A 13,703-nucleotide genomic window follows, 5' to 3' on the forward strand; every position below is an offset into this window, starting at 1 on the left:
CCTGAGTGTTGTTGCCTATGCGGATGATGTGACTGTAGTGATATCTGAGCCTCGTGAGGTGGAGATGTTGTCTGCGGCCATCAGAAGTTACTCAGAGGCCTCAGGGTCTCTGGTCAACCTTGAGAAGAGTCAAGCTCTCTGGATATCAGACAGTGATCCAGACTTTGATCTGCCACAATTTGTGAGAGCCTCCCCCTATATTAAAATCCTAGGGGTCAAATTTGGGAGGAATGATAACGCCAAACTAAATTGGGAAGAGAAGTTGGAAGCCGGAAATGCAAAGGTTCAGCGATGGAAGAACTGGAGGCTGACCTATAGAGAAAGGGTTAAAATGTTGAAGACTTACCTGGTCCCTGTCTTCTTGTATGTCTCTGTCGTTTTTCCTTTGCCGGAATCTTTCTCCGCTAGGCTCTTTAGCCTGTTCTTCCAACTGTTGTGGGGGAACAGGTTGAACCTGATAAAAAGAGGGATCACCTACCTACAGAGGAGAGAGGGTGGGTTGGATATGTTGAATCCAAGGGTGTTCTTTGACTCCATGTTTCTAAAAGTTAATTTTGGTTGCCTGGACTCCGAGAACAGCTTCCTGTGGGTGAATAGTATCAGGGACTGGATAATGCCTTTTGCAGAGTCTTGGGTGCGAGGCGGCAGTCTCAAGAGGGGTCGATGGACGAGTGACTACCTCCCCCAGTACCTGGACTATGGACTGAAGTGTGTGAGAAGGTGGAAGATAGAGAAGTCCTACATTGAGGGTAAGCCAAGGAAAGATCTATACGTGAGGGTCTGTAGGGCTTTCTTTTGTTCTCCACTTGTCTTGAGGGATTGTGTGACTAGCACTTTACAAGAAAGTCTGAAGCTCCTCAATGGGAATCGACTCCCCGCCAAATTATTTGACATAGCTTGGTTGTCATTACATGGAAAGCTATTTGTTAGGGGTAACCTGAAATTTTTAAGTGTTTCAGATAGGAACTGTCCTCTCGGTTGTCAGCAGGAGGAGACGATGGAGCACTTAATATCTGACTGCAGGGGTGGGAGGAGAATATGGGAAGAGGTGTCACAAAAGCTAAACATCCCATTACTGCAGTCCCTGACTTATGCTGATATAATCTATGCTGTTCCATCCAGAAATAGGAATGTAGACAGGGGGACAATGTACCTGATCATTTCTGTCATAAAATACTACCATTGGCACATGAGAACCCGCGTGTCTATACACAATGAGCCATTCCACCACACCACAGCCGTAAGCCAAATAATGTCTGAGCTCCAGTGGGTTAAGTCATTAGAGATAAAGAGTAACCCGAATAATAGGAAATTATGGAGAAATGTGTCTTTGGTTTAAAACAGAAAATATGATGTTATTTTGTGTGGTTTTTTTTTTTTCTCTTCTTTTTCCTCCCCAGCAAATGTGGACTTTCTAAGTTTAATATGATTCTATAGTCATTCTAGATGAGTAGTCATTGTGTGTACAATGCCTGTTATTTTTTTGTTTTTGTAAGAATGTATTTTAATTGTATTTTTTTTTTGTTTGTTTTCACAATAAAAATTGCCTCCTATGTACAAGAATATAACTACTATAATACTGTACCTATGTACAAGAATATAACTACTATAATACTGCTCCTATGTACAAGAATATAACTACTATAATACTGTTCCTATGTACTAGAATATAACTACTATAATACTGCTCCTATGTACAAGAATATAACTACTATAATACTGCTCCTATGTAGAAGAATATAACTACTATAATACTGCCTCCTATGTACAAGAATATAACTACTATAATACTGCTCCTATGTACAGGAATATAACTACTATAATACTGCTCCTATGTACAAGAATATAACTACTATAATACTGCCTCCTATGTATAAGAGTATAACTACTATAATACTGCCTCCTATGTAGAAGAATATAACTACTATAATACTGCTCCTATGTACAATAATATAACTACTATAATACTGCCCCTATGTACAAGAATATAACTACTATAATACTGCCTCCTATGTACAAGAATATAACTACTATAATACTGCTCCTATGTACAAGAATATAACTACTATAATACTTCTCCTATGTACAGGAATATAACTACTATAATACTGCTCCTATGTACAGGAATATAACTACTATAATACTGCTCCTATGTACAATAATATAACTACTATAATACTGCTCCTATGTACAATAATATAACAACCCCTATGCACACATGAGCTCTCTATCTTATACCGCCCTCTTGTTTTGCAGGCCAGTGGGTGTCCTGACATATCTATGGTGAGATGTTTCTATGTATATTCATTGTTCTTGATATTGTCAGTGAATGATTTTATCTTGGCTTCGTTATCCTGCAGTAACCGCACACTGTCACTAGATGGCACGTGTTTCATTTATAAACAATGGCTGGTAGATGTGACACATATTACATATATGCCCCATGTATCATCTCTCCTGCAGTCTGACCGGAGTGTCCCCTTTTGTGGGTGAAACTGACTACACCACGCTGATGAATATTCGTGGCTACACGGTGGCATTTGAGGAGAAGATGTTTGCTGATCTGACTCGCGAGGCAAGAGGATTCTTGATTAAAGTCCTTGGCAATGAAAAACTGTGAGTACGACCAGCATCGGTTCATGTAGATGCCCGCAGCCGAGGGTCAAGTGACATCAGCGCTGTTATATGCACAATGTCGGCTATTTAGTGCCTCCCTCTCGTCCCTACCTGGTGCTGCCTGAGGCAATCGCCTCACCTGGCCTCATTGGTGGTGCACCCCTGTATTCTCCCATAGATCTGTCTGGCACTACTTCAACTCCCAAACTGGTGGTAAACGCTTCTGCCGATGCTGCCCCCTGTTGGTTAATATCTATAAGACTAATAACTCCAGACAAGCTTCACCTACTTCCTATTAAGAAACATAGAATGTGTCGGCAGATAAGACTCATTTGGCCCATCTAGTCTGCCCAATATACTGAGTACTATGGATAGCCCCTGGCCCTATCTTATATGAAGGATAGCCTTATGCCTATCCCATGCATGCTTAAACTCCTTCACTGTATTTGCAGCTACCACTTCTGCAGGAAGGCTATTCCATGCATCCACTACTCTCTCAGTAAAGTAATACTTCCCGATATTACTTTTAAACCTTTGCCCCTCTAATTTAAAACTATGTCCTCTTGTAGCAGTTTTTCTTCTTTCAAATATTCTCTCCTCTTTTACCTTGTTGATTCCCTTTATGTATTTAGCAGTTTCTATCATATCCCCTCTGTCTCGTCTTTCTTCCAAGCTATACATGTTAAGGTCCTTTAATCTTTCCTGTTTTATCCTGCAATCCATGGACCAGTCTAGTAGCTCTTCTCTGAACTCTCTCCAAAGTATCAATATCCTTCTGGAGATATGGTCTCCAGTACTGAGCACAATACTCCACATGAGGTCTCACTAGTGCTCTGTAGAGCGGCATGAGCACCTCCCTCTGTCTACTGGTAATGCCACTTCCTATACTATACCATTCTGCTAGCATTTCCTGCTGCTCTATGACATGGTCTGCCTACCTTTAAGTCTTCTGAAATAATGACCCCTAAATCCCTTTCCTCAGATACTGAGGTTAGGACTGTATCACTGATTTTATATTCTGCTCTTGGGTTTTTACGTCCCAGGTGCATTATCTTGCACTTATCCACATTACATTTTAGTTGCCAGATTTTTGACCATTCCTCTAGTTTTCCTAAATCCTTTTCCATTTGGTGTATCCCTCCAGGAACATCAACCCTGTTACAAATCTTTGTGTTATCAGCAAAAAGACACACCTTACCATCGAGGCCTTCTGCAATTTAAAGATATTAAACAATATGGGTCCCAGAACAGATCCCTGAGGTACCCCACTGGTAACAAGACCTTGGTCTGAATATACTCTATTGACTACAACCCTCTGTCTGTCCGTCAGCCACTGCCTAATCCATTCAACAATATGGGAGTCCACGCACAAAGACTGCAATTTATTGATAAGCCTTCTATGTGGGACAGTATCAAAAGCCTTACTAAAGTCCAGATAAGCGATGTCTACTGCACCTCCTCCATCTATTATTTTAGTCACCCAATCAAAAAAATCAATAAGATTAGTTTGACATGATCTCCCTGAAGTAAACCCATGCTGTTTTTCATCTTTCAATCCATGGGATTTTAGATGTTCCACAATCCTCTCCTTAAGTATGGTTTCCATTAATTTCCCCACTATTGATGTCAGGCTTACTGGCCTATAGTTGCCCGATTCCTCCCTACTACCTTTCTTGTGAATGGGCACAGCATTTGCTAATTTCCAATCTTCTGGGACGACTCCTGTTAACAGTGATTGGTTAAATAAATCTGTTAATGGTTTTGCTAGTTCACCGCTGAGCTCTTTTAATAGCTTTGGGTGTATCCCATCAGGCTCCTGTGACTTATTTGTATTAATTTTAGACAGCTGACTTAGAACCTCTTCCTCTGTAAAGACACATGCATCAAAAGATTCATTAGTCTTTCTTCCTAACTGAGGTCTTTTTCCTTAATTTTCCTTTGTAAAAATTGAACAGAAGTATTCATTGAGGCAGTCAGCGAGTTCTTTATCTTCTTCCATATACCTTCCTTTTGTTTTTAATTTGTTAATTCCTTGTTTTAGTTTCTTTTTTCATTTATGTATCTGAAGAATGTCTTTTTTCACTGACTGAGCTAATTTTTCTTCTGCCTGTGCTTGAGAAGCTCTTATACCCTTGTTTGGCCTCTCTCTGCCTAATCTTATAAATTTACTGTCATCCTATTTTTTTTATTTTTTTTATAATTACTAAATGCTATCTTTTTGTTTTTAATGATTTTGTCCACTTCTGTTGAGTTCCACAGTGGTCTCTTCCTTTTTTTGCTTTTACTGACAAGCCTAATGCAATTATCTGTTGCCTTCAATAGTGCCACTTTTTAGTATCTCATTTAAATCTCATTTCTCCTGGACTCCAATGAAACTGTTCCAATCTGATAGGGACTCGTATACCACTAATCTAATTTTAGAAAAGTCAGTTTTTCTAAAATCTAAAACTTTGTTTTTTGTGTGGTGTGACTCAGTCACTGTACTTTTAGTAAACAACACTGACTGGTGATCACTAGATCCCAAGCTTTCCCCTACAGTAAAATCAGATACCAAATTCCCATTTATGAATACTAAATCTAAAATGGCCTCCTTCCGGGTTGGCTCTTCAACTACTTGCTGTAGAGATAATCCCAGTAGGGAATTTAGAATATCTGTACTCCTGGTAGAACTTGCTATTTTGGTTTTCCAGTTTACATCAGGAAGATTGAAGTCTCCCATAATGATAACTTCCCCTTTCAATGTCATTTTAGCTATTTCCTCAACTAGTAGATCATCTAATTCTTTGACTTGGCTAGGTGGTCTATATATCACACCTACACGAGTTACCTTATGATTATCAAGCTGTAAGGTAACCCAAACTGACTCTAAATTGGTCTCGCTAACTTGTATTAAATTATATTTTATGCTATCTTTCACATACAGGGCCACCCCTCCCTCTTTCTTGTCTTCTCTGTCTTTCCTATATAGAGAGAACCCTGGTATTGTTATATCCCAGTCATTACTCCCATTGAACCATGTCTCAGTAACAGCCACTAAATCTATTTTCTCAGATGCCATTATAGCCTCAAGTTCATTGATCTTATTCCCTAAACTGCGAGCATTTGTAGACAAGACTCTGAGCTTGTCATTTCTTAACCTATGTGCTACTGGCATCTTCTGGCATTGTTCTGGGGGGCAGTCGGACTGCTGGATTTTCACTCTTTTGCCCCCCTTTCCTAGTTTAAATGCTCCTTAGCAAATACTTTAAACTGTTCACTGAGGACATTCGTTCCCTTGAGAGAAAGATGCAAACCATCTTTCTTGTACAGTTCTTTTCCATTCCAACGAGAGCTAACATGAGACACAAAGCCAAACCCTTGGTTCAGACACCATTCACCAAGCCATACATTGAATTCCAATGTGCATCTTCCTGTCATGCTGAAGGTTATGCACAGGTTATGCACAGGCAAAACCATGTCTCTTCCTTTTAATACAATGGAGGCTAAGGGTATGATCACACACACGCTGCTGACCTTCTGTCTGGATTTGCGGGTGGGAGATCCACAAAGCATTACAGTAACAGGGAAGTGCATGAGATTTAAACTATTTAATACAATAAAAATGCCTCATATGTGAGACAATATGGCTGATATTCATCTGTGTGTTTGTATAGGAGGCCTAATGCTGAAGAGAGTCTGGAGCACCCCTGGTTCAAGGTGAGCGGAGCTTCAAGTGCATTATTGGGGGTGGTATCAATCTGATCGATTACCATCTGTGCGATACTGCCACCTATAGGTCATCAGCAGTACTGCATTTATAGGGAAATTGTATAGGGAAGCTGTGTTGGGCCTTTCAGATCAGTGCCAGAGGACCTGTCTAAGTGTTTTATACTGATGGCCTATCCTCACCCAGGACCCCTGCCGATCAGCTGTTTGAAGACGCTCCATTGAGCAATACAGCCTCTTTACACTCACCCAGTGGACAGCGCTGTGCTTGGTAAGTGCTGCAGCACTCACCTGAGCACCGTGACCTCCTCAAACAGCTGATCAGTGAGGATCCCAGGAGTCTCACTCGTACCGATCAGATAATGGTGACCTATTCTGAGGATAGGTCATCAGTATAAAAAACTTTCTGAGTTCCTTCCGGAAATCACCCCTGTGGATTGTGTCTGGTATTGCATCTCAGCCTTATAATCTGTGGACAGGAGCAACACATTTATTTTTATTTTTTTTCCAAGCAGCCATGTTTTTCCAGTGTTGGACAACCTCTCTATTTTAGGAATCAGAAGGGGCCCCACCTTATGATATGTCATATACAGTAGCGGCACCAGTACAATACTTTTGGCTCCTTACATGTTTTGAGTCATGATTTCTGTGTCCCTGAAATACAGTAGTATTTTACATTTTTATATCATTTTTCTCATCTTCTATAGACTTTGGCGAAGGGAAAAAACATCAGCACCGATCATATTAAACTGTTCCAGTCTCGACGCAAGTGGCAGGTAAGATAAAAACTTAAACTATAGTAATAGTTGTTGGTTTTTGTGCTGCAGCGAGCTCACGCTGTAATGTTTTGTTTGCTTTTTCCCACTTAGAGATCCTTAATCAGCTTCAAGTCCAACATGGTGATGAGATCTATTCCAGAGCTCCTACAAGACACGAGCAACCACTTGTCTATTGCAGTCCCCAGACATCCTAAGGAGTCAACAAGCCTATCATCTTCTTCAGACTCAGATGATCTTGAAGAGCTTCCATATGTCCCTATGCCACTTCAAGTGCAGTTCTCTGGTTCTCGAATGTCTCTTAATGAAATACCAACAGATGAAGAGCAGCCTTCTCAGTCCCCTGAAGATGCTAGCATTCCAGGAAATCTGGAGGTAGAAGAGAATGCAGTCGACAGTAAAATAACCGAACCGGAAGTGCAACGTAGAGAGGTGACAGAGTCATCGAGCAAACGTCCTAAGGGGTCACTAACAAGAAAGAAATCGAATGAAGCTGATCCCAGCTCGTCTTCAGATGATGAGATCTCAGAAAAGAAGGAGAAGCCAAGGAAGATTCTTAAAAAAGGGTCAAGCCTTGAATCTTCAGAGGTTCCTGATGATGAACTTGTGACAGCACGAAGAGGTGAATTGAGAAGGGGAAGCTCCGCAGATAGTGCTCTCTTACTCAATGTGTCTACTGAAGATGAAGAAGGAAGAGATACATTTGACAGAGGCATGACCAAAGCTGCTTCCATGGAACTACCAACACGAAACCGCAGCCCAATGAGGCGACGAAAGCTTGGGTCAGCTGAGGAAGAGTATGCCCAACGTTTGGAGCTTATGAGGCAAAGGTTATTAAAGGGCAGTTCTGCAGATAACAAGCTCAGTGGTCTTAGAGGGCCACTTATGGAAACACTTTCCTTTGATAAAAAGCGAGGTGAACAGATGTCCCAGCGTTCTGAGAACATGCCACCTTCTCCCATCCCTGTTATAAAGTTGACACGTGCTGCTTCCAGTGAGGCCGCTCCTGGTCGAGAATCATCAGACGAAAGGGTCTTACGAAAAACCAGCTCTTTTTCCAATGATGACACAGAACCCCTTGTTCTACATCGTAGGTCTGGAGCACCCTTGGAAATTCCTCTTGCACAACTAGAGGCACAACGGTTGAAGGAGTCTCCATCTCTATCTGCTCTGACTGACCAGTCACGATTTGATTCCCGTCCTCAAACGCCTCGTGAGATTCCTTCCAGGTCTTTGACTCCCGATCCAACAACAGAAGATGTGGTCCTGGAAACACAGAATAGCAAAGTTGATGAAAATGACAAGTCACACAAATTGAAGCCCAGGTCTGATAAATATTCTAAAGAGAACTTAGAAGTTGTACTTCCAAAACTGACTACATTAGTAGATGATGCAATACCCAAAAAAGAAACATCCAGTATCCAGTCGGGACGGCCAATGACAAAAGAACCTCAAAGCTATCCAACAGAAAGTGACAGAAGTGATGGTTTTGTACAGCATGTATCACCACAACCTTCATCAGCTGAAGCATCCATATCGAAACCAATGGAGGATTCTTTTCTGACTCCTGCTCCAACTCAAAATTCAGTGCCTTCCAACACAAAGCCTCCACAGATCCAAACCCAAGCGCCAACATCAGTGGTTTCTTCTGTCTCTTCTGTCCAGAAGAATGAAACCTTAACTACTGTCCAATCACCAATGCCAAGCCAATTTCCTGCAAAATATACTTTTTCAAGATCATCCGTCATCTCATCACCTTCAACAACTATTGTCCCATCTCCCTTACAAAGTTCAGGCACTGACAGGTCTTCTCTATCAAATCAACCATCTGCTCCATCAAGACCAGCAATTGTCCCATCTTTATTGTCTTGTCCAGGTTTTGCCCCGTCTTCTTCGGTAAGTAAATCAGTTGCCTCATCAACGTTGCCAAGGCCTCAAGGTACCCCAACTCTCTTGCCAAGTTCAGATGTCACACAGTCTTCTTCACCAGGCCCAGCAGTATCTACATCTACTTTACCAAGGTCTTCAGGTGTCACTTCTCTTTTGCCAAACTATATGAAAAAATCTGTCTCTGTGCCTTCATCTTTGTCTATGCAAATGAAAGAGCCTTTACAAATGGCAATGAAGACACAAGATCCTCCACCTCCAGCAGCTAGTGAACCTGCTCCCATACCCCAGACTGCAAATACAGTGACCTTTAAAATGTCACCTTATGCAGAAATGCTGCAAACTCTCCAAGTGGACACTGTACCGGAAGGGCCTCAACTACAGAACACACAAGCTGAAAGGTCACCAGATGTCTCACCTCTCACACCCAGCCAGCCTGACAGACCTTCAGAAATAAAATCTAGCCTGTCTAAAGTCACTAATGTGGATCCAAAAGTAACTAAAGAAGATGAAGGAGCACAACCCCCAGCATTTGCAAAGGTTAAAGAAACAACCAGAGCTGAAAGCACAGAGAACGTCCATTATATCAGCAACATAGATTCTGAAGAAGTGTTTGAAGCTAAGTTTAAGAGAAACCGTGGTTCTTCTTTGACACGAGGTCTGAAGATGTTTACTAGATCTTGGTCAGAGGAGAAGAATTTATCAGCCGCTCATGCAACTCAAGAGGAGGAAATGTACAGGCCTAGTCCTGTCGGTGTCCCACTCGAGTTCCTAGTTCCAGCAGCTCTAGGAATGGATGATAGGTCGAGATCTATGCAGGACTTGTCAAATTCAGAAAGAGATCCAAGCTTCATGAGAAGACTGTCCCAACGCTTCAAGAAAACACCATCAAGTGAGCGTCCGCAAAAGACATCAGAAGATATTGAAGGGTCGAGTTCACTGGGAGGACGTCTTTCTTGGACTTTAGGTAGGGGAAGTTCCAAAGAAAGAAAAGACAATGAAAGCATGAAATCCGAGAAAGGATCCATTGAAACAATCTCAGAAAGTGTTGCCAAAGAGCAGAAGAAGTCCAGCGAATCTCCAGTGTTAGCAATGAGGAAGAAGATTGGAAGCACCATGGACCGTCTGTCCTCAAAATTGAGAAGTCAGTCAGAGGAAAGGACAGAAAACAAGTCTGCTGACAGAAATGAGGACAGACCGGAGCGAAGAACCCCACTACTGTCACTGCTCAGGAGATCCAACTCAGAAGGGGAGAACTTACGAAAGTTAGAAATACCCCAGAACCAACTTGCCTCTCAGTCTGCTTCATCTCGTTCTAAAGAGTCTGTCAACTCGGGACTTAGCATCAAATCAGAAATGGTAGAGAGAGGTGAGTGCTTGCAAGATGTTGGTGGTGACCTTATCAGTATAAAGGCCCAACTAAAAATGTGCTGGCTTCCTCCATTGCCCAGGAATATTTGAGTTCTCAATGGTCCAGGATTAGAAAAACATGACTGTTTCCTTCCAAAAAAAACAGCGACACACCTGTCCACAGGTTGAGTGTGGTATTGCAGCTCAGGCTCTTTCACATCAATTCTGCTGCTCTGCAATACCGCACATAACCCATAGACCGGTGTGGTGCTGTTTGTGGAAGAGCGCATCCTTGTCTTTAATCCTGGACAACCCCTATACGATTAGATATGTTGGCCCACGTATCAATTCTGTGTCCGATTTTTTTCTTTCTTGACATTTTTTGCAGTTTTATTGTCTTTTTTTATTTGTTACATTTTATATTGGAGAACTTGCTGTGCTTATAGTTCAGTTTTGTGAACTACATTCTGCTTGTGAGGGGAAGATATAACTTTTTTGCAACTTCCCCCCCCCCCCCCCCCCGCTAAAAAGTAACTCTGCCCACTCACACCCACTTGGCTTATACAATTAATGAAGTGGTGCAAAGGATGTATACAGTATATTTTTGTAGCAAAGATTTATTAAATAGTGCACGTAGTACACTGCCTTAAGACTACCTACGCACTTTGCGGATTACGCTTGTTTTTTTCAGTGCAGATTCTCTTGTGAAAAAAGTGCAGTGTAATACAGTACCAACAAAATGTATCAGATAAGACAAATCCTATGTACACTTTGCTTTTTATCTTCTATGAAGAAATTACCTGCTGTGCAGATTTTGAAACCCTCAGCATGTCAATTCTTTGTACGATATTTCACCCTTTTCGATGGAAGGCTAAGATCTGGAGCAAAATCACATCAAATCTGCAAGTAACACATAGGCTGGGTTCACACGGGCGTTGCGGGAAAATGTGCGGGTGCGTTGCGGGAACACCTGCGATTTTTCCGCGCGAGTGCAAAACATTGTAATGCGTTTTGCACTCACGTGAGAAAAATCGCGCATGTTTGGTACTCAAACCCGAACTTCTTCACAGAAGTTCGGGCTTGGGATCGGTGTTCTGTAGATTGTATTATTTCCCCTTATAACATAGTTATAAAGGGAAAATAATAGCATTCTGAATACAGAATGCATAGTAAACTAGCGCTGGAGGGGTTAAAAAAATTATAATAATAATTTAACTCACCTTAGTCCACTTGATCACGTAGCCCGGCATCTCCTTCTGTCTCCTTTGCTGAACAGGACCTGTGGTGAGCATTAATTACAGGTAAAGGACCTTTGGTGATGTCACTCCGGTCATCACATGATCCATCACCATGGTAAAAGATCATGTGATGACCGGAGTGACGTCACCAAAGGTCCTTTACCTGTAATTAATGCTCACCACAGGTCCTGTTCAGCAAAAGAGACAGAAGGAGATGCCGGGCATCGTGATCAAGTGGACTAAGGTAAGTTAAATAATTTTTTATTTTTTTTTAACCCCTCCAGCGCTAGTTTACTATGCATTCTGTATTCAGAATGCTATTATTTTCCCTTATAACCATGTTATAAGGGAAAATAATAATGATCGGGTCTCCATCCCGATCGTCTCCTAGCAACCGTGCGTGAAAATCGCACCGCATCCGCACTTGCTTGCGGATGCTTGCGATTTTCACGCAACCCCATTCACTTCTATGGGGCCTGCGTTGCGTGAAAAACGCAGAATATAGAGCATGCTGCGATTTTCACGCAACGCACAAGTGATGCGTGAAAATCACCGCTCATCTGAACAGCCCCATTAAAATGAATGGGTCGGGATTCAGTGCGGGTGCAATACGTTCACTTACCGCATTGCACCCGCGCGGAAATCTCGCCTGTGTGAACGCAGCCATACAGATTCTAATGCAGATTTGGTGCAGAAACGTTTCCGTCTCAAAATCTGTTCCAAAAACCCTCAAAACAGCGGCCCATTAATTTCAATGGGAAGCAGCACTTGGAAAAAACGTAATCCGCACTGTGTGCAGGCGCCCTAATTCCACTAAAATTGTGCCAAAAAGTGGTGCACAGACGTTGATAGATACAGAAGCCATTAATATCGGGTGTTTTTTTGTTTTTGTTTTGTTTTTGAGTTTGTTATTTCATAAAATGACCTAATATTTTTTATATATGTTTTGTAGGGGGGTTGGAGTGATTGGGCCCAGTTTAGGAAAATGCACGTCACATGACTCTTTACAAATTTGGTATATGTTGACCAATCAAGCAGAAAATCAAATCTGTGCACTTTCCGCCTTTCTGACATAATTCCCTTAATATTTTGAAATGAACGCATCATAGGCATAATTATGTCTCTACTGACCTGAACTGACGGCCTCATAGACCTGTGATTGAGACGAAATAAGGTCGTAAAACTGACCTTAAATGCCCATTTTCATGGCACTTTTCAATTTTGACAAATAAGACACTTCACTTCGGTGGCTTTTTTTGGCGCGGTTTACACCAAAACCTACATACATTCTATTCTTTTTACAGATGAAAGGAGATCCCGTTGGGACCGCTGGGGGCTGTCACGTAGCAAGAAGGACAAGATGGCGTCCCAGCCAAGTATTCCAGCCAGCTTGACAAGTGAAGACGGAAACATAGTAGGAAGGCAGTACATACGCAATGAATCAGGTAGGAGACCTAGACTTTTCCGTCACTTTTGTAATTAAAATGTTTCCTTTTTTTTTACTTTTATTCATATTCTACAAAACAGGAGGAATAAACATTTTCAGAAATCCCCGTAGGTTACCATAAGCATGCACCGGCACCCAGTATCAGATTTAGGCCTCGTCCACGTTTACGTTCTGTTTTTCACATGGGTGTCTGTTCACATATCAGGTTTTTTTTAATGACCGTGGGTCAGTGAAAAAATCACAGAGACATGCACCACTTTGGTCCGTGAGGCAGGCCAAGCGCCCCCATTGAAGTCTATGGGTCTATGGTGCCTTCGTCTGTCGAAACGCGCGTCGGGGTAGCGCCATCCTGGTTGTGCACACAGAACCTTTGGGTAAAGTTCCTTGAGCGGGACCCAGGCTTTCATGCAAAGGGAAGACTTATTACTTTTATCCCGGGCTCTACTTTATTGCTATTCTTTAACCACCTCAGCCCCCTTAGCTTAAACACCCTTAATGACCAGGCCACTTTTTACACTTCTGACCTACAGTACTTTCACCGTTTATTACTCGGTCATGCAACTTACCATCCAAATGAATTTTACCTCCTTTTCTTCTCACTAATAGAGCTTTCATTTGGTGGTATTTCATTGCTGCTGACATTTTTACTTTTTTTGTTATTAATCGAAATTTAACGATTTTTTA

At 41.8% G+C, this 13,703-nt stretch overlaps 1 protein-coding gene across 3 annotated transcripts in view; it reads left to right on the top strand.

The window, feature by feature from the left end:
* SPEG (striated muscle enriched protein kinase) overlaps positions 1–13,703 on the top strand; it is a 236,068-nt gene that overhangs the window by 169,356 nt on the left and 53,009 nt on the right. For all 3 annotated transcript variants that reach the window (XM_040441587.1, XM_040441588.1, XM_040441589.1), the window contains 6 exons: positions 2,257–2,283; positions 2,464–2,616; positions 6,270–6,312; positions 7,029–7,097; positions 7,191–10,353; positions 12,877–13,017. In XM_040441587.1, coding sequence (XP_040297521.1) covers positions 2,257–2,283; positions 2,464–2,616; positions 6,270–6,312; positions 7,029–7,097; positions 7,191–10,353; positions 12,877–13,017 — 3,596 coding nt within the window. The remainder of the gene's footprint in view (positions 1–2,256; positions 2,284–2,463; positions 2,617–6,269; positions 6,313–7,028; positions 7,098–7,190; positions 10,354–12,876; positions 13,018–13,703) is intronic.

This window comes from Bufo bufo, chromosome 7 (genome assembly GCF_905171765.1).
Source record: "Bufo bufo chromosome 7, aBufBuf1.1, whole genome shotgun sequence".
NCBI lineage: Eukaryota > Metazoa > Chordata > Amphibia > Anura > Bufonidae > Bufo > Bufo bufo.